This window comes from Cervus elaphus, chromosome 20 (genome assembly GCF_910594005.1).
Source record: "Cervus elaphus chromosome 20, mCerEla1.1, whole genome shotgun sequence".
Taxonomy (NCBI): domain Eukaryota; kingdom Metazoa; phylum Chordata; class Mammalia; order Artiodactyla; family Cervidae; genus Cervus; species Cervus elaphus.
This window is the reverse complement of record NC_057834.1, coordinates 129,955,923-129,977,403: the sequence shown is the minus strand read 5'-3', so window position 1 is coordinate 129,977,403 and position 21,481 is coordinate 129,955,923. Positions and strand designations below refer to the sequence as shown.

Below are 21,481 nucleotides of genomic sequence, written 5' to 3'. Positions count from 1 at the left end.
AAGAAAACAATTCCATTTACAATAGCACCCCTCCAAAAAAATAAAATACTTAGGAAAAAATTTAACCAATGAAATGTAAGGTTTGTACCCTGAAAATTATAAAACATTATTGAAAGAAATTAAAGACCTAAATAAATGGGAAGATAGCCTGTGTTCATGGATTGAAATATTCAATACTGTTAAGATGGCAGTACTCCTCAGATTGATTTACAGATTAAATGCAATCCCTATGAAAAGTCAACTGCCTTTTTTTGTGTGCATGCATGCAAATGGACAAGTTGATCCTAAAATTCACATGGAAATGCAAGAGGCTCAGAATAGCCAAAACAATCTTGAAAAAGAACAAAGTTGAAGGACTTAGATGGGGTTCCAGTCTTAAGCAGAGGTTTCAAGAAGACTCAGGGACTTCCATTTGCTCTCTCGGAACTCTGTTTGGAAAGGGCTCCCTGAAAACATGGCCAGGCTAGGCTGCTGTATAGTGAGAGGTCACACAGAGCAGAGACCAGTCAGCTGAGTTCTCCCGGCCAGGCACCAGACAGTGAGAGAGATCACCAACATTAGTAAAACCCCCCTGCTGGACTATAGTTGACCAGACCTGTAAGTGAGCCCCACTAAGCCCAGCCCAGATCTGCAGAGCCTGTAAGTCAATTCATAGACTCATGAGCAAAAAAGTGTTTATCATAGAAAAAAAAAAATAGGAAGACTTAGACTTTCTGATTTCAAAACTTATTACAAAGCTACAATCAAGACAGTGTTACAATAGCATAACAATAGACATAAGATTGATGGAATGGAATTGACAGTCCAGAAATAAACCCTTACAGGCAATCAATTAATTTTGACAAGGGTGCTAGACGATTCATTGCGAGAAAGAATAGTCTTCAACAAATGGGGCTGGATAACTTGGTATCCACAAGCAAAGGAATGAATCTGAATATTTACCTCGCATCCTATACATCAGTTAACTCAAAATAGATCAAAGAACTGTAAGAGCTAAAATTATAAAACTCTTAACAAGTTAGAAATAAGACTTCATAACCTTGAATTAGGTTTCTTAGATATGATGACAAAGAAGCACAAGCAATCAAAGAAAAATTGGACTTTTAAATTAAAACCTTTTGTGTTTCAAAGGACACCATAAAGAAAGTGAAATGGGGAATTCCCTGGCAGTCCAGTGGTTAGGCCTCCATGATTTCATTGCCCAGGGCCCTAGTTCAATCCCTGGTAGCATAACTAAAATCCCTCAAGTTGGATGGCGTGGGAAAAAACAACAACAAAAAAACAACAAATAAGTGAAATGACATCCTACAATATGGAAGAAAAGTTTTACAATCATATATTTGATGAAGGATGAACTTCGGAAACACTATGCTAAGTGAAAGAAATTGGATTTAAAAGACCTCATATTGTATGATTCCATTTATATGACATATCCAGAATAGGCAAATCCATAAGGGCAGAAAATAAATGAGTGTTTGCCAGGGACTGAGGGGAGTGACTGCTAAAGCATTCTGTTGGGGTGATGAACATGTTCTGAAATCAGATGGTAGGGATGATGGCACAACTTTGTGAATACACTAAAAACCACTGCATTTTACACTTTAAAATGGTGAATTTTATTCTATACGAAATATATCTCAATTTTTAAAAATGCAGAAGACCAAGGCTGCCGATGGAGTAGGAGCAGGTGGGCAGAAATTCTGTGGAGATACCAGGCAGTGTGTCTTGGCCAGCTAGCCTAGTTCAGTAGCGTGCAACACAGGTCTCTGTCCTCAGACAGAGTGGCTATACTCCAGCTCCTGCTTAAGAATTTTCCTTGAACAAGGGGTCCCCAACTCAAGAAAAGTGAAAGCCCCTAGCCCAATTGATCGACTGCAGAGAAGTTCCTCCTCAACTTCTAAGCTCTAGACTTGTGGAAAGATTGAATGAGGAGAGGCTGGGAAGCCAAAACACCACCAGAGACCAGCAGCCCAGACTAGGGTTGGAGTGTCACAAGCGGCATGGGTGGCTGGAGCTCTGCCATCTGGCACAGTGTCCACTAGCAAGGCTCCCTCTGGCAGCATCTGGTCTCAGGGGGGAGCGTTGATACATTTAAGAAGTCCAGTGCCATTCATAAACCTTCACTGAGTGTGTTCTGGCTCTCACTCTCAGATGGGTTCGCCAAGTCCCTGTCCTCAGACGGCTCAGACACAGGATGTGTAAATATGCTCTGCTCCCCTCTCTAGGACGGACCTGAGGTCATAAGCTCACTGTCTCTTAAGGGACAGCAAGACAGCAGCACGGGAGCAGCTTTTAGCTATGGGAAAGGAGGGCAAGGAGGAGAATTGGTTACTACTGGGCACTCATTCTGCTACAGACACCCAGGAACATGCACATCTATGGTTTAACTTCTTCCTCACAACATCCTTCAGCAGTAGGTGAAGGGGCTTGTCCCAGGTTCTTAGAGCTAGTATGCTGTGGAACTAGAATGTGAACTCAGATTGGAAAGTCTGCTTTCTGGAGAAGCTGTGAATTCACCCAGAACTTTCCACCAAAGCTTCTCTGCCAGACCATTTCTAGCTCCCACAGTTTACACGTTACTTGTTCATTCATTCATTTATTCTATACATTTCCCCAAACAGGCATTTGGTGCTAAGTAACATGTTAGGCAGTGGCTCAGATGGTAAAGAATCTGCCTGCAACGTGGGAGACCTGGGTTCGATCTCTGGGTTGGGAAAATCCCCTGGAGAATGGAATGGCTACCCACTCCAGTATTCTGGCCTGGAGAATTTCATGGACAGAGGAGCCTGGCAGGCTACAGTTCATGGGGTCGCAAAGAGTCGGACACGACTAAGCAACTTTCACAACAACACAACAACACGTTAGGCAACAGAAACACAAAGCCAAATACCCGAACAAGGCATAAGTCCTGCTCTCAAGGATTTATAATGTAACGGGAACCAGTCCCGAATCGAGACATAAGACCAAGAGCTGAGTTAACTATACTACCAAGGGAAACCCTGTAGTAGGAGTCTGATAAAGATGGTAAGTAGTTTTAACATGAGAATGACAATTCAAGTTTTGGTGACACGCGGGGCGGGGAAAATTGGGGAGGTGGCAAATAGATTGTCAATTCTATACTCGTCCCCCACCCTGTCCTGTAAATGTGTGTGGTGTGGAGAGTGAGCAGGCACCATCAGAGAGAGCTGAGGGGGAAGTGGTATTCTGGGGCACGGCTTCTTGTCAGCCACAGCAGGAAGCGGAGGGAGGGCTTGTCAAACATACTGAGGTTTAGGGGAGTTTATTGACTATAGAGCTTTGGTTTTGGGGGTTCAGTCAGAAGGGTCTTAGGAAAGAGGGCAATAGTTGCCTAAAAGGGAGTGAGTTTGGTAAGAATGTAGATCCTCACGGCAGTCAAGAATGACAGGGGTGAGACTGAGGGACTGAGGCACTGCGGTCCAGACTATGGCCCAAGTACATTTCATACTCTGAGGTTTCTGAGGCTATTTTCAGTACAGGAAATGAGCTATGTTCTGTTCAGCATACCAAATAGAATATGGGGGGAAATTTGTTAGGGAGTGAGAGGGGGAATGTCAGTCTCAAACCAGGCTGGAAGCCACCAGCCTGGTGGTGGCTTCCTGAAGGGAAGAATTTAGCCTGGAGTTGAGAAGGGAGGTGGCTATTAGGTTTAACTCAAGGCTTGACCTTTAGTCGGTTTTCATTATCCTCTTAACTGGCTACTAGTCTGTTCATTTAGTGAGTACTTATACCCCTTCAAACTGTCTGTCCCCTGTCATAGTTTCCAGTTAAAATCTGGCCTAACAGAGAAGCAGCATGGTGCTATGAAAAGAACTTGGAGCATGCTATCAACAGACTAGAGTCCAGTGACTTGATTAAAAGTCTCAGTTCTATAGCCAACCAGGGATGGAATCAGCCAGCACTAGAATTCAGGATTTAGAACTACACTTTTTTCCATGCTTCCCAGCTGTATCATGTACTGCAGAGCCTGACTTTCTTAGCTTTCCTGAGGGGCAGTTTCCTCATCTGTACAAATACTTTCCTTAACAATACCTACCTTACAGATGGTTGAGAAGACTAAATGACATGTGAAGCCCATAACACAGTGCCTAGCCATAGGGTGCCCCGAATATTTTTTTTTAATCATTTTTATCATACAAAAATTTCTTGGCTCTATGGCTGCACATTGTAGATGCTCAAATGACTATCTCACTACATATGTTATAGGATGGATTGTGTCCCCAAAGAATTCACACACCGTTAAAATCCAAGTTGCATTACTTCCGAATTCACTGTATTTGGAGAGAGGGTCTTTAGAGAGAGAGGTAATTAAAGTAAAATGAAATCTGTAAGGTGTGCCTTAATCCAGTGTGACTGACGTCCTTACAAGAAGAGGACATTTGGACACAGACTGTATACACAGGAAAAACCATGAGAAAGCACAGGGAGAAGACGTCATCTATATGCACAAGAGCGAGCTCTCAGAAGAAACCAATGGATCTTGGACGTTTAGCCTCTATAACTGTAATAAAATTACTTTTGGTTGTTTAAAACACTCAGTCCTTGATACTTTGTAACGGCAGCTTTAGCAAACGAGTACAAGATATAAACATTGTACCTTTTTAACTGGTGGCTGAGAGCTGCCTTATTCTCAAGACTAGAAACTATTTTTGTCCTATGTTCTCCAACTCAAAGTCCCAACTAAAAGTCCCAAGGATGCTGGATCTACTGGGCTGACTGTGAAGCTAGGAATTGCTGCTTTGACTCTTGGCTGCTACCGTGAAGTCATCCAAGAAAGCAAAACTTTTCTCTCTGAAGTGACTGGTGACTTGCTGAGCAGAGGGGACAAAGAGAGAATGCATCATTATCATAGTCCATTCCCGTGGTACTTTCGGCTACAAGGGTAGGGAAGGGCACCTAGGAGTACACTCTCGGATGAAGAAATGGAAAGAAAATGCTGCGTCCGTGTGACCCCGGTGTTCTCAGTCCCAGGACAGTGGAGAAAGAAGAGACAGAAGAGAATGAAGTGGTCCGAGGTGGGAGGAAGGAGGAGAGGTGTCCGACGTGAATCTCAAGACACTTTCCACCGACGGAAGCGGAGAGCTGTGTCCTGGTCAGCGGAGTCTGGAATGGCGACCTTCCTCCGGCCACCGGGTGTTGGGAGACTCTGGGTGGATAGCGCGTAGGCACCCCCGGAGCCCCGCGGGAGAAGGCCGCCCGGGGCCACAAGGCCGTGCGGGCGGGCGCGCGCGCCCCCGACGAGTCCTCGGGGCTCTGCCCTCCTCGGGCGCGCCCCCGCGCCCTCCCCACCCCGCCCCTGCCCCACGCCGGGCTGGGTGGACCTGGCGTCCCGGGCCGCGCACGCCCCCTCCGCGAGCCGGGACCCCGGGCCGCGCGCGCCCCGCGCCCCGCGCCCCCTCCCCGCCCGGCGGGCGCGCGCGCTGGCTCCCGCTCCCGCTGGCAGCCGCGGCTGCGGCGGGGATTGTTTTTGTTGTCGCTGAGGCCGGAAGAGCCGCGGGAGCCCGGTCCCTGTCCCCGGGCCGGGCGCCGCCGCCGCCCCTTGCCCAGTGCCCGCGTCTCCGCGGCGCACCCCGAGCGCCAATATTCCGGAGATCAAGCGTTACGCGGCGGCGGCGGCGGCGGGGCCCGGAGCGGGAGGCGCCGGGGACCGGGGCGAGGCGGCCCCCGCCGCCGCCATGGAAGCGCTGGGACCGGGTGAGGAGCGCGCTCGAGCCGGGACCCAGACCGGACCCCTGGAAGCCTGGGCGAGTGGGAGGGCTGGCCGCTCCCGGTGGCCCGGATCGGCTCGTGCGTACCTGGGTTGGGCCGTCAGGCCTGGGGGGACGGGGCCGTGCCCCACTGCACAAGGCGGAGGGAGCTGACCCCGGCCTCGGGGGGCGGGCGAGGGGGACGGGTTCCGCGCCCCAGCCTGGAGAGATGAGCCAGGTCTCTAGGTCTAAGGAGGGGGAGGCCCTGGAAGGTGAGCCGCGTCCCTAGGTAGAGGGGAGAGCTGACCCAACCTCAGGGAGGTGGTTTGTACTCCAGGGTGGAGGCGAGGCCAGTCTGGGTCACAGAAGGAAAGACTGTGCCAGGTACGCGGCGGGGGCCTGGCCCGGACCTGACCGGGAAGGACTCCACCACCAGGGATATTTTGGCTTGGGGCCGCACCCCTGTTTTTCTTTGCCCTGGCAGACAGTCCAGAGCCGTCAGATAAGGAAGAAGAACTTCCCCTAAACACTTCTCCTTTGCCCTGAAGGCAAGGGGCAACGTGCCCACCCTTTCTCAAAGGCCCTGAAGTCTCGAGGAGTATGTTTCCGTGTCTGTGTCTACCTGTCATTCTGCGCAGCAGACCCGCAGCGGTCTGTCCTAGCGCCTCCGTGACAGGCGAGTTACCCACCGGCGACTCCAGCTCAAGCTTTAATGCCCTGAGTATCTTCTAATTGGGTTAGAAGTAGTTGTGAGGATCAAATGAAGGAGAAAGTGCTTTGGGAACTGTAATTCCTCATCGTTATGAATGGCCTCTGGTTATCTCCCCAACTTTGCCCAAACCAGAAGAACCATTCCAGGTTGTAACAAATGCCCTGCAGGTTGGAGTTGGGTGCTCCCACTTGAAATCCCAAGTTTCTAATGTAGGTCAGGGCTTAGGGAGTCTGTGTTAGAATTAACTTTAATATTATGCCTTATCTACATAGTTGATTTAGTTGTAGAGCATTTCATTTTTTTAGTGCATAGAAAATTCAGTCTACCATTTGAGTTTGGAAACTTTGAAGGTGTGTTTGCTTAAAACTTGTTTACATGGCTGACTGATCCTACTCCACCTTAATTTGCTGTTTAAAGTATTTTTTAAAGGACTTCATAGTCAAATTTCATATGCCTCTTAAAAATAAATTAGTTTTGTCACATTAATATTATTTGATAAACCTCAGTGTGAGTATTACACTGGGTTACTTCAACTACATCCTCCAGGTAAAAGCAGGATCTGGTCTTTAGGAATGTAACAGACTTCTGTTCAAATCCAATCTAGTAATTTAATAGTGGTATAACCTTGGGCAAATTATTTAATTCCTTTGAGCTTTCATTTCCTCGTCTATAAAATGAGAGTAGTAATAATTATGTGCTGCAAGATTGCTCTGAGAATGAAATAAGGTAATGTATGTGAGAAGTCTTGTTGTAGATAGTAATGCATTGAAAATACTCAACAAATGTTTCTTCCCTCCCTTCCCTGTTAGTAGGTCATAATTGAGTCAACTGTTGGCTTTATCAGCTGACATTGAAAGAGGCTATGTAACTGTATACAAACTAAATTTCATGGAAAAGATCAGTCTAGTGTTAGGAACATCCCAGGGACTCTTTTTTTTTGGTTTGATTTTAGCTTTTGCGGGTTTGAGGGCTTATCAGTTCACCCAGGATTATGGAAAATTAATTCTCACTAACCACATTTACGAGATACTAATGAAAAAGCCAACACAGATCTTTTCTGTTGGTTGGAATATTTTCTTGCCTGCTGTCTAGCAAACTCCATTTTTGGTGTCAGAGTACCTTGGAAACCCAATTAATAACAAGAAGCTGCTTGTTGAGCACAGAATCAGAGCAAAGGGAGTTGCTAGTCTTGTGGGATATTTCATCCTGGCTAAGAAGCTGGAGAAGCTTTCTTGCTTCTTTGCTGAAGCACATGGAGCACTGTTCTCTCCTCACCTGAACAATCACTGAAGCATGTTTAGTCTTGCTCTGCATTCTCTCACCCAGTTTCAATTTCTAACAGCAGCTAGGAAGTTTTAGATTTGATTACCATTTATTTTGTTTATATTAATAATTAGGGCTTCCCTGGTGCCTCAGTGGTAAAGAATCTGCCTGCAATGCAGGAAACCCATGTTCGATCCCTGGGTTGGGAAGGTCCCCTGAAGGATGAAATGGCAACCCACTCCAGTATTCTTTCCTGGGGAATCCCATGGACAGAGGAGCCTGGTGGGCTACAGTCCATGGGGTCACAAAAAGAGTCGGACGTGATGAGTAACTAACACTGTCATATTAATAGTGCATGCGTGCTCAGTTGTGCCCAACTCTGCCACACCATGGACTGTAGCCCGCCCTGTCCATGGAATTCTCTTGACAAGGATACTGAAATGGGTTGCCGTTTCCTACTCCAGGGGATCTTCCCCACCCAGGGATTGAACCCAACATGGAATTGAACCCATGTTTCTTACGTCTCCTGCGTTGGCAGGTGGATTCTTTACCACTGTGCTGACATCTATGTTTACCGTGCTTTACAGTTTGGAAAGTGCTTCCTCAGCTGTTAGTTCATTTGATCCTCTGTGAGGTGGGTAAGGAAGGTATTATCCCCATTTTACAGATGAGGTTCAGAGAGCTTAAGTGACTGTATGGAGGGCTCAAGGCTAAATGATGAGGATGAGTGTGGATCACCTGACTCCTAGTCCAATGCCCTCCTCTTCTATTAAGCTGACTTCATCCAGTCTGTGTTGAGTCATAGTAGTTACCTTTTTGGAAGATGTAATTCTCAGACTTTGTCACTAGGTTCTTGAAATGCTCCCAACATGAGGGCCTTTGAGAAATAACTGTAACGTTTATACAAGTGCAATCATAATAGCTAACACTTCTTGAGTGCTTACCATTATGAGGCACAGTGTTAAGCCTTTTGGGCTTCCCATGTGGCGCTAGTGGTAAAGAACCCATCTGCCAAATTAGGAGCCTAAAGAGATGTGGGTTCGATCCTGGGTTGAAGATCGCCTGGAGGAGGGCATGACAACCCACTCCAGTATTCTTGCCTGGAGAATCCCGTGGACAGAGGAACCTGGCGGGCTACAGTCCATGGGGTCGCAAAGAGTCGACACAACTGAAGCGACTTAGCACACCATGGCGCATCAAGCCTTTTATGTATATCACCTCATGAGATCCTCACAATAGCCTTATGAGATAGGTGCTATTATTGTCATTTTTATTCTTCCATTTTATAGATAAGGAAACTGATTGACTAAGAAACTGGCCCTGGGTCATGCAGTTAGAGAGTGGTAAAACCAGAGTTGAAACCCAGGCAGTTTGGTTCCAGACTTTATTTCTTCAGAAGTCGTTTTGATAAATTCAAAGAAACCAGCTTTGGGGATGGAAAAGTTTAGAACATATTTTTCTAATTAAATCTTCTAAACTTATTAAAAGGAATGATCACTCACGTTCTAACTTTTCTCTCTTGCCATGGAAGAGGAACACACTGTTTCCTTTTCTCCACTTCTTAATCCCTTTCCTTCATTTACTCTGCCTCTGTCTCTTTAAAGAGCATCAAGTACTTCTGAGAGGTATAGATGCCATAGGATTGTGAAATATACTGAAGAAGAGAAAGCCCTGAACTGGGAGTTAGGGGACCTAGATTCTAGTCGTGATTTAAAATCGAAGTCATATGTCCTTGGGCAAGTCATTTGATCCAGATTTCTGTTTGCAAATTTCTGTCATAAAGCTGGATTTGTGATACAATGATTACTTAAGTGTGTCTTGGAATATGCAAGGCTGACTTATCTATATGATTTAGTTGGGTGAATTCAGTATGCCTGTCCACCTCTGATATTATTTATTATCTACTTCTTACATTGTTTATAAATGCCTTATCACACCCAGAGTAGATCCCCTTGTTCACCAGAAATAGAACTCAACTCCAAGAAATATTTTTAGTATAAATTATGTGCTTTTGTTTTAATGAAAAATAATCAATTCTTTAATTTTAGAAATGACTAGATTTCTGTTTAATTTCTATCTGCACTGCTACAGAGATTATTAGTATTGTTCAGTTCAGCATTTACTGAATTCCTACAATGCACTCATCATTGACTTAGGTTTTACGATAACTTTGAATTGGAAGTCCATTTCTTCTAAGAGTTTACAGTCTAGTGAAGGAAACAGTAGTTTAACAAGTTGTTTCTAGATACTTGTCCTACATGTTCCCTATACAAAAGATCTTGGGGACACAGAAGATGCATCCTCTAGCTTAGGAGAGTCTGGAAAAGCTTTCCAAGGAGGTTGCTCTTGACCAGAGTTTTGAAGGATGAGTATAATTCAGGGGAAGAATGAACAGTGAATTTAATACATGAAAAGATTTTCAGTATTTTAGGAGTTAGTGTGTGGTAATCTGTCAACACAAATTTCACTGAAGTGTTTGCTTTGATTTTCCTAAGTGATATTGGACCAGAACAGCTTCTTACTTCAAAGTGTTCTCTCCTTGGTGAATTGTCTTTGTTCTTGGTGAAATACCATTGCAATGAGAGAACCTGTTGTAACTTTCCTTTGTAAATACAGCTCACTTTACTCAACACCTATTCATAGCAGAAAAAAATGTTTATTTTTTGGACCAGTGTCTATTTGACAATATCATCAGAAAGGAATAAGGTTTTCTGTAGACAGATATTTCCCAGACTGTTTCCTTAAACCCTAATTTACTGACTATTGATAGATGTTTGGTTTTAAAAACAGAGAAAGAGTTAGTGTGTATGTACATGTGTGTGTGTTCTGGGGAAAAATAAGCCAGGTAAATGATGAATTAAACAAGCTTATTTATTACATGACTTGTTAGAGAATTTAATATGATAATATATATATTGGAATTTTAAGAAGGGGAGAGAATAAGCAGGGTTTTTTTAGCTTATGGAAACCTTTCTGTTTTATAGAATATTTTGTAAACCATCAATAGAATAATTTGGAATGACTGCTCTATCTAGACCAGGGTTCTCAGCCTCAGTACTATTTGATACTTTGGACTGAATACTTCTATATTTCGGGGGGCTGTCATGTGCTTTGTCAGTATCACCCCCCAATTCGTGACAACAAAGAAGGTCTCCACATATTTGGCAAATGTTTGCTGGGGGACAAAAGCTCCTCCAGATTGAGAACTGCTTGCTGGTCTAGACTGTCAATTCCTTGAAGGCAGAGGTTCTATCTTTTTCTTGAATCTACAGTACAGCTTAGACATGGAATAAACAGATAAATGTTTGTTGAAGAAATAAACTAAATCTTATGGTCAGGAAATATCAGATTGTCCAGATTTTTAAAATACCAGGTTATAAGGAAGAAAGTCTAGCCTCATTGGTATTGTTTCACTGTCTAAATTAGCAATTAAATTGATAAAGATAGCTGCTATTTAATCTCTGACAGTCTGTACAAAACTATAATAATCAAGCTAATTTGTGGAGGATTAATGGATCATCTCCAGCCTGAATTGATGATGGCCTCCAGAGTTTAGAGATGATTTTATTTTAAAATACATACAATTTTGTTCCCCTGAAATCAGGAACAAGACAAGGGTGCCCACTCTCACCACTACTGTTCAACATAGTGTTGGAAGTTTTGGCCACAGCAATCAGAGCAGAAAAAGAAGTAAAAGGAATCCAGATAGGAAAAGAAGAAGTGAAACTCTCACTGTTTGCAGATGACATGATCCTCTATATAGAAAACCCTAAAGACTCTACCAGAAAATTACTAGAACTAATCAATGAATATAGTAAAGTTGCAGGATATAAAATTAACACACAGAAATCCCTTGCATTCCTATATACTAACAATGAAAAAACAGAAAGAGAAATTAAGGAAACAATACCATTCACCATTACAACAAAAAGAATAAAATACTTAGGAGTATATCTACCTAAAATACATACAATTTTGTAAGCCTAGCTGTAGATCTACTGATACTGATAAAAGGTTTTAGACAGTAGAGTGCATCTGAGAGTTCATCATATTGTATCTCCTGTTGATATCCCCCATATTCAAAATAATAGCAGTGTGGAAAAAATATTTAGAAATCTAGAGAATCTTAGGCCAAAAAGCTTTTTACATAACTTTTTATATCGGAGGATGTTCAGCGAATGATAAGATCGCAATAATTGTAGCTGTTTTTGTTTTGTTTTGGCTGGACTGCACAGCTTGTGGAAATTTAGTTCCCTGACCAGGGACTGAACCTGGGTCCTTGCCAGTGACATTGTAGAGTCCTAACCACTGGACTGCCAGGGAATTCCCAATTGTAGCTATCATCATCATCATCATCATCATGAAGGGAATATCATCCTTCACAAATAGCAAATCAAATAATCTTTCAATCTCTTCAGGGCCTCCAGCCAGCCTGTTTCAGCCACCTCGTCGTCCTGGCCTTGGAACTGTCGGAAAACCAATTCGACTGTTAGCTAACCATTTTCAGGTTCAGATTCCCAAAATAGATGTGTATCATTATGATGTGGATATTAAACCAGAAAAACGGCCTCGTAGAGTCAACAGGTAAGGATTAAAAAGAATAGATTTATATATGTATTTAAATACACATCATTTATTTATTATGAATCATCTTGTTCTCTAAACTCTTTTAACATGTAGGCTTTGTTTTTCTCTAAGGTGGTGAGTTTCTTGATAGCAGATATGCTATCTCATACTTGGTTCTCCTTCATAGATTCTAGCAGAGTACTGGATACATCATCCTTCAGTCAGTAAATAATGAATGAAGAATGGTCCCTCTTTCACTGTCCAAAGGTAGCAGAAATTTATAAAAAATAGATGAAACCATTGATGTCTATGCAAAATAGAACTATCTGAAAATTCAAATTTTGTTATTAAGTGTTGGTATTGGACATGAGAAAAATGTAAGTGTAAAGACAGAAGAATCATCTTGGGGTATTGAAGAAATTAAACTCAGAGAGAAGCTCTGTTTAATTCTAGCATTATCCAAGAGGGGTCTAGATAGGATGATTTAAGTATTGTGGTCTGTATATCAGGAATTTACCAAGGGTGAAGATATAGCCCTGTAACAGATCTTGTTCCAGTGTGCTGAGATCACTCACTTTCCTTGTTTCTGTATCTTCACTAATATTCAGTCATTAACATTATAGTTCTTGCCTTTTCAAGAATACTTTTACTGTCAAGTGAAATATTTTTTTTGTGGCTTGATTTTTTTCTCATTGTAGATCAATTTTTTGGCTTTCTGGTGTAGTTCATTCCCATGTAAGCCTTTAATTGTTTGACTTTTGTTTGACTATTGAAACCAATAGTAATAGAAGCGATAGTAATGGCTAATATTGATGCATTCAACATATAGTGCTCATTGTGTGCCAGGCATTGTTCTGTATTCTGGGAATATAACATGAAAAAACAGGCAAAAGTTCCTACCCTTGAGGAACTTACGCTATAACGGGGGAAAAGTCCAAAAATAAATGAATAAACAAATAAAACATATTATTTGCTAGTTGATGATAACTTCTATGAAGAAAAATAAAACAAGGATGGAAGATACAGATTGAGGATAGGTCACTGATTTAATGTGTGTGTGTGTATGTATAGATACATACATATGGTATATATGTATATTGTAAATATGTATATCTTAAGACAGTAAAGAATCTACCTGTAATGCGGGAGACCTGGGTTTGATCCCTGGGTCAGGAAGATCCCCTGGAGGTGGGCATAGCAACCCACTCCAGTATTCTTGCCTGGAGAATCCCCATGGACAGAGGAGCCTGGCTGGTTACAGTCCATGGGGTCTCAAAGAGTTGGACATGACTGAGCAAGTAAGCATGTATATGTGTTACATGCACAGATATTATGTAAGATGTGTGCGTGCGTGCATATGTGTATATATGTGTGTGCATATTATATGTACATGTAATATACACATTGTGTGTGTGTGTGTGTGTGTGTGTGTATGTAATAATAGTGTAGTTAGGGAAAGTCTCACTGAAAAGTGACATTTGAGGAGAAACCTAGAGGAGGTGAGGGATATCTCCTTGAAGAGAACCCCAGGCAGAGGTAGCAGCTTGCATGATGTATTCAAGGAATAGCAGATAAAGCCTGTATTGCTGGCATAAGTGCGGGTGAGAGTGATAGAGAAACTCCTAAGGGCCTTATCCTGCAGAGTCTTGTAGGTCGTCCTAGGAGTTTAGTGTTTACTCTGATTAGATGGGTTTTGAGTAGACATTTGATATGACTAACTGAGATTTTGAACGGATCGTTCTGGCTGCTGTGTTGAAGATGAAGCCTGGCACTAAGGCTGAAAAGCCAAGAAATCAATTAGGAAGCTCTTGTAATGATTCAGGTGAAAAGGGCTGGTGACTTGAACCTGGGTTGTAAAAGTGATAGTGATAAGAAGTAGTCAGAGTCTACAAATATTTTAAAGGTGGTGTCAGCAAGGTCTGTTGGTGGGTTAAAGGTGAGGTAGGAAAGAAATGAATCATGGCTGATTCCAGGGTTTTTGTCCTGACCAGAGGGAAAGAGGGAGTTGCCATGTATGGAAATGGAGAAAACTATGGGAGAGGCAACAGGGGTCAGGAGATCTGTAGTTATTGAAATGTTATGATTGAGAGGTCTGCTAGACATCCCAGTGGAGACCTCAAGCAGGAAGGTGAATACATGAGGTTGGGCTCAGGGGACAGGTTATAGGCTGGAGACAGACATTTGAGAGTCATCAGCATATTGGTGGTAAAACCATGCAACTGGGTGAGATCATGTAGGAAGTGAGTGTGGTTAAAGAAAGTAAGACGCCAAGACTGAGTCCTGAGGTAACAGTGCTTGCAGACTGGGGACATGAGGAAGAATCAGCAAGGAGACTGGTGGCATGGGGAGAGGCCACTGGGATGAGGGAAAACCAGGGCAGAGTGAGGAGGCAAGGGAAGAAGATATTTAAAGCTGAAAGAATTGATCATCTAATGTTCAAGGAGCAGTGAAGTTTGCAATGTGGAGCTCACTGGGGACCTTGATAAGAGTAGTTTTGAAGGAGAAAAAGCCTCATGAGAGAAGATTGAAGAGAGAATGGAGAGGAGCAGTTAGAGACAACTTTGTCAAGAGATTGATGCAGTGGGAAGCAGAGAAATGGACTGCTCAGATGAGGAGGAAGGGTGAAATTTCAGTGTTTTTAAGATGAGGGAAATTATAGGTATTTGTATGCTGAAGAGAATAATTCAGTAGAGTGGAAAATTTTGATGATTCAAGAGAAATGAAGATTCCTGGAGTTATATCCTTGAGCATACCAGAGTAAATAGGCTGGTTAGCAGCCATTTAGTCTATTTCTTTTTTTTTTAATGTTTGTGTTAGTTGCTCAGTCGTGTCCAATTCTTTTATGACCCCATGAACTGTAGCCTGTCATGCTCCTCTGTCCATGGAATTCTCCAGACAAGAATACTGGAGAGGGTTGCCATTTCCTTCTCCAGGGGATCTTCCCTGGCTCAGGGATCGAACCCAGGTCTCTCACTTTGCAGGCAGATTCTTTAATGACTGAGCCACCAGGGAAGCCCCCCTTTTAAAAGAATACTTATTTTTATTTATTTATTTGGCTCACCGGGCCTTAATTGTGGCATGTGAGATCTTTGTTGCAGCATGCACACTCTTGGTTGTGCGAACTCTTAGTTGTGAACGTGGAGTCTAGTTCCCTGACCAGGGATTGAACCCAGGCCTCCTGCATTGGGAACGCTGAGTCTTAGCCACTGGACCACCAGGCAAGTCCCACAGCCATATAGTCTTGTCCAAAACATCCATAAGATATTTGGTCCATGTCAAAAGGTCCCTGAAATTTGGTCCTGTTCAAAACGTCTGTGAACATACTCAGCCCATGCCAGATTTTTGTTTCAGACAGAGCTGAATATCAAGGCCCTCTTGGTGTGGACCAAATGTTTCATGGATGTTTTGGACAGGACCAAATGTCCTGCAAGGAGTAGGCTTATTGCATGATAAGCACTGTTCTAGATAGTCTATGTGTGTTTATTCACTTAATATGACAATTTTTGTGGTGGGTTTTATGATTATTGTAATCTTACAAATGAAGAAATAGATGTGAGAGAGTAAGTAACTTGTCCAAGGTCATACAACTCTGCCATTTAATCCTTGTGTGACCAGGGGCAAGTTACTTGCCATTCTGAATTTTTATTTTTTTCTCTTTAATATGAGAAAAATTATTGCGCTGCTTGTCTCACAGGTTGTTGTGAAGATTAAGTGAGAATAGAGGTGAAAGTATGTTTTCTTTTCGGAAAATTTTATGGTTATATTTTAAGAATGTAAGATAAGAAATTACCCTCTCCGTCTGAAAATACACTATTCTTAAGTCAACTTTTTTAAATTGGGAATGTATGAAACTATATTTCTCCATCAGTTTTTTGCAATTGCATGACTTAGTCTGAAAACATATGGCTTGCCCACAGCTTTCATTTGTAGTAGTGTTAATGCCTTAGCTTTTTGTGTGTTGTTGTTTAGTTGCTAAGTCGTGTCAGATTCTTAGTGACCACACAGACTGTAGCCTACCAGGCTCCTCTGTCCATGGGATGTGCCAGGCAAGAATACTGGAGAAGGTTGCCATTTCCTTCTGCAGGGCATCTTCTCCATCCCAGTGATCTAACCTGTGTCTCTTGCATCGGCAGGTGGATTCTTTACTGCCAAGCCACTAGCGAAGCCCCAATGCCTTGGATAGCTGTGATTTATTTTGACTTTTAAGATATAGTTCACACACATGGGTTCACTAATATTGGTGAGACATAGCACCTGATTTTTCATTGACTTTAGCATTCCAAAGTCTCACAGATTCAATTCTATTTATCTTAAACAGTAGATTCTAGTTTCCCCACATGTGCGTTCATCTTAGATCCTGCATACAGTGTGATCTGGTATATATGACAAAATGCTGTTCATATTTGATTGAGAGAAAGGCTTTCATTCTAAAAAGAAAGAAACTACACAAGTAATGGAATGGGGATATTTTATGGAAGGAGGAAATTTTATGATGTCCCCTTCTTTATACTACTTGGAAGCAGTTTGGCATATAATAAGACATTAAGAGGACTAAAGCTGAAGCTCCACTACTTTGGCTACCTGATGCAAAGAGCCAACTCACTGGAAAATACCCTGATGCTGGGAAAGATTGAAGGCAGGAGGAGAAGGGGACGACAGAGGATGAGATGGTTGGATGGCATCACCGACTCCATGGACATGAGTCTGAGCAAGCTCCAGGAGATGGTGAAGGACAGGGAAGGCTGGGGTCGGCAAAGAGTCAGACATGACCGAGTGACGGAACAACAGTGCAGAATGATAAATTGCTAGCATTAGTCAAGTGGTTGCCTTAGTCTGTTGACTATGATGCATCTTAGATTTATTGACCCTCAGATGTCTGCCCACTCTCTTTTCCAAAACCAGTGTACTTAAATAAGGATGCATATTTGATAACAAACTTATTATTGTTCAGTTATGAACATGCCAAGTTTAGATACCTAAGATAGGTTACTCTTATAAGGTTCTATTTATCATAGGAGAGGATTTTCGAAAGCAAGAATTTGAGAAGGTGCTGCAAATTTTCTTCTCTTTCCTTTTATTTCCTCCTTTTTTGTTGTCATCCCATGATTGCTTTTGTTCACTTGCTATTTTTTTTTTTTTTTAAGTTACTTGAATCTGTAACTTTAACTGTTGCTTTTTCCAAAGAATTTCGATTCTCATATTCCAGGCAGAACTGGCCTGGGTCATCTTTTTCTTTTTTTGCTCTGAGCCATTTTTAAACTCTTAATTGACTTTGTTACAATATTGCTGGCATCTTAGCTCCCCAACCAGGAATTAAACCCATACCCTCTGGGTTGGGTTCTCCAGGAACCCAAGTCTTAAGACTTCTCCAGGAGGTCTTAACCACTGGACCACCAGGAAGATCCTCCAAGGAGTTTTGACCTGAATTTAGATAATTAAGGTATAATGACAGTTTCCTGTTCACCACCATTTCTCAGAGCTAACCTCTACTGTCTCCATTACTGTTAAGGGAGGTAGTAGACACAATGGTGCGACACTTCAAGATGCAAATATTTGGTGATCGGCAGCCTGGCTATGATGGCAAAAGAAACATGTACACAGCACATCCACTGCCAATTGGACGGGATAGGGTAAGTGTTAACAGCAAGAAACGTTTATTAGACTTAGGTCATTTAGTAGTAATTACTTAGGGCAAAGATGTTTCCCTTTCTAATGACAATTCAATTCTTAAAGTTGTTTCTCATGGTGATGATAGATTTGTTATTCTGTACATATTCTCTTGTTTTTTAATTAATCGATAATTGACTGTTGGAATTTAGGTTGATTATTTCCACAAACTGTGGAAAATTCTGAAAGAGATGGGAATACCAGACCATCTGACCTGCCTCCTGAGAAATCTGTATGCAGGTCAGGAAGCAACAGTTAGAACTGGACATGGGACAACAGACTGGTTTCAAATCGGGAAAGGAGTACGTCAAGGTTGTATATTATCACCCTGATTATTTAACTTATGTGCAGAGTATATCATGTGAAATGCCAAGCTGGATGAAGCACAAGCTGGAATTAAGATTGCTTGGAGAAATATCAATAACCAAAAAAAAAAAAAAAGAAATAATGATAACCTCAGATTTGCAGAAAGATTATGGCAGAAAGCGAAGAAGAACTAAAGAGCCTCTTGATGAAAGTGAAAGAGGAGAGTGAAAAAGTTGGCTTAAAACTCAACATTCAGAAAACTAAGATCATGGCATCTGGTCCCATCACTTCATGGCAAATAGATGGGGAAACAATGGAAACAATGACAGACTTTATTTTGGGGGGCTCCAAAATCACTGCAGATGATGACTACAGCCATGAAATTAAAAGATGCTTGCTCCTTGGAAGAAAAGTTACGGCCAACCTAGACAGCATATTAAAAAGCAGAGCCATTACTTTGCCGACAAAGTCCGTCTAGTCAAAGCTATGGTTTTTCCAATGGTCATGTATGGATGTGAGAGTTGGACTATAAAGAAAGCTGAACACTGAAGAATTGATGCTTTTGAACTGTGGTGTTGGAGAAGACTCTTGAGAGTCCCTTGGACTGCAAGGAGATCCAACCAGTCCATCCTAAAGGAAATCAGTCCTGAATATTCATTGGAAGGACTGATCTTGAAGCTGAAACTCCAATACTTTGGCCACCTGATGTGAAGAACCGACTCATTTGAAAAGACCCTGATGCTGCGAAAGATTGAAGGCGGGAGGAGAAAGGGACGACAGAGAATGAGATGGTTGGATGGCATCACCAACTCGAGGGACATGAGTTTGAATAAGCTCCAGGAGTTGGTGATGGACAGGGAAGCCTGGCATGCTGCAGTCCATGTGGTCGCAAAGAGTCAGACACGACTGAGTGACTGAACTGAACTAATTTCATCTTTACATATGTTCCAACTTTCTCACAGTGTGAAAGTGCCACCTGAATCTGAACAGTAGAATTTTTGTTACTTGTAAAATATTGTGTAACACTTACTTATGAAAATATTTATAATACCACAATAACTTTTTAAGACATTTGCTCTTAAAATTTAAAAGCAATACATAATTATATACTCGTTATAAACTTATTTAGACAATCTAGAAATGCTGTGGTTTCCTGCTTCCCCACCTGCTTGCATCCTCAATCCCATTTTCATTTTCAGAGGAAACTACTATAATAGTTCAGTATGTGTCCTTTCAGATATTTTTATGTGCATTAGCTATTTATGCATGTTTGTTGTTTTTGTTGTTTAGTTGCTAAGAGGTGTCTCACTCTTTTGCTACCCCATGGACTGTAGCCTGCCAGGCTCCTCTGTCCGTGGGATTTCCCAGGCAAGAATATTGGAGTGGGTTGCCCTTTCCTTCTCCAGGGGATAGTCCCGGCCCAGGGATCAAACCTGTGTTTCTTGCATTGCAGGTGGATTCTTTACCACTGAGCCACCAGGGAAGCCCATGTATGCATGTTTATATATATTATTATTTGTTTGCATATTGTTCTGTGATTTATTTTTTCATTTTTCACTTAATAATATATCTGGGAGATCTTTCCATCTCTGTACATTTACATTTACCATACTTTTTAAATTTTTTTATTGTGGTTAAATAATATGTAACATAAAATTTACTGTTTTAACCATTCTTAAGTGTACAATTCAGTGGCATTAAATATATTCATATTGTTATGGGACCATGACCACTGTCCATCTGTAGGACTTTTCATCATCCCAAAATGAAACTCTGTACCCATTAAACAGCAGCTCCCTATTTCCTCCTCTCCTATCTCTGGTAACCACTATTCTACTTCGTCTTTATGAATTTTTTCTAGGTACTTCATGTAAGAGGAATCATGCAATATTTGTCATTTTATGTCTGGCTATTTCACTTAGCATAATGTTTTCAAAGTTCATCTATGTTGTAGCATCTACTTTATTTTTAACTATTACATAATATTCAATATTAAATTATTCCCCTACTGATGGAACATAGGTTGTTTCCAATGTTTAGCAATTACAGAAAGTGTTAGATATCCTTATAGTATCTATATTGACTATTCCTGGGGTCTCTCAGCCTTTGTAAATGTGTCTGTATATGTATTTTTCCTTAGGTTGATATGGAAGTGACCCTTCCAGGTGAGGGTAAAGACCAAACCTTTAAAGTGTCTGTTCAGTGGGTGTCAGTTGTGAGCCTTCAGTTGCTTTTAGAAGCTTTGGCCGGGCACTTGAATGAAGTCCCAGATGACTCAGTTCAAGCACTTGATGTTATCACAAGACACCTTCCCTCCATGAGGTTAGTTTGAATTCTTTGCCGTAAATGTCAGACTTTTGTTGGTAGGTTGCACTGGTGCCCATGACTTCTGCATAAGTCATAGTTCAAACTTGGTTTCAGTTTACAAAGTTGAGAGTGAAATTGAAAGATCCTTTCTAGTTTTTATTGTGAAGCATGCAAATTTTTGTTTCTTCAGGTACACTCCAGTGGGTCGCTCCTTTTTCTCACCTCCTGAAGGTTACTACCACCCTCTGGGAGGGGGTAGGGAGGTTTGGTTTGGCTTTCATCAGTCCGTGAGACCCGCCATGTGGAATATGATGCTCAATATTGATGGTAGGATGGAACTCTGTTACCGTTTACTCTTTGGGCTGGTTTTTTGGCCTTTTCCCGTTCTCTGAAGCTAAGATTCCTTCTCTGTTTCAGTATCTGCAACTGCTTTCTACCGGGCTCAGCCTATCATTGAGTTCATGTGTGAGGTTTTAGACATTCAGAACATCAATGAACAAACCAAACCCCTAACAGACTCCCAGCGTGTCAAGTTTACCAAAGAAATCAGAGGTAGGTATTTGCATCACTGTGGTCTTGGTCAGGCAGCTCAGTGTGGTCCAAGGAGCACCGTCTTACAGTCAGACACCCATGGGCTTCCATCCCATTCCTGCCAGTTCTATCACTGGGGCTTTGGGCAAGTTACTTAACCACTTTAAGCCTTAGTGTATTCATCTCTAAGGTAAAAATAATAATATGAATCTTGTAAGATTGCTGTGAGAATTAAATGCAACTGGGTGTATAAACTTCTAGTACATGTTAGGCACTTAGTAACTGTTGCTTTTACATACTTGAAAACCTCCATTTTAATAAAATGGAAGAACTGAAATGTCCCATGGGCGCCCACTCCTTCTGTGATGTTCCCCCAGTGTTCTAATTGGGGCAGAGATGATGTGCGCCTGTACGTGTGCATGGG

General features: G+C 42.1%; 1 protein-coding gene across 1 annotated transcript in view; it reads left to right on the top strand.

Moving 5' to 3' along the window:
• The first annotated feature begins 5,548 nt into the window (after positions 1 to 5,548).
• AGO4 (argonaute RISC component 4) overlaps positions 5,549 to 21,481 on the top strand; it is a 36,799-nt gene continuing 20,866 nt past the window's right edge. The window contains exons 1-6 of the mRNA XM_043876810.1: positions 5,549 to 5,712; positions 12,099 to 12,264; positions 17,756 to 17,876; positions 20,360 to 20,541; positions 20,717 to 20,853; positions 20,944 to 21,078. Coding sequence (XP_043732745.1) covers positions 5,694 to 5,712; positions 12,099 to 12,264; positions 17,756 to 17,876; positions 20,360 to 20,541; positions 20,717 to 20,853; positions 20,944 to 21,078 — 760 coding nt within the window. The 5' untranslated portion in view covers positions 5,549 to 5,693. The remainder of the gene's footprint in view (positions 5,713 to 12,098; positions 12,265 to 17,755; positions 17,877 to 20,359; positions 20,542 to 20,716; positions 20,854 to 20,943; positions 21,079 to 21,481) is intronic.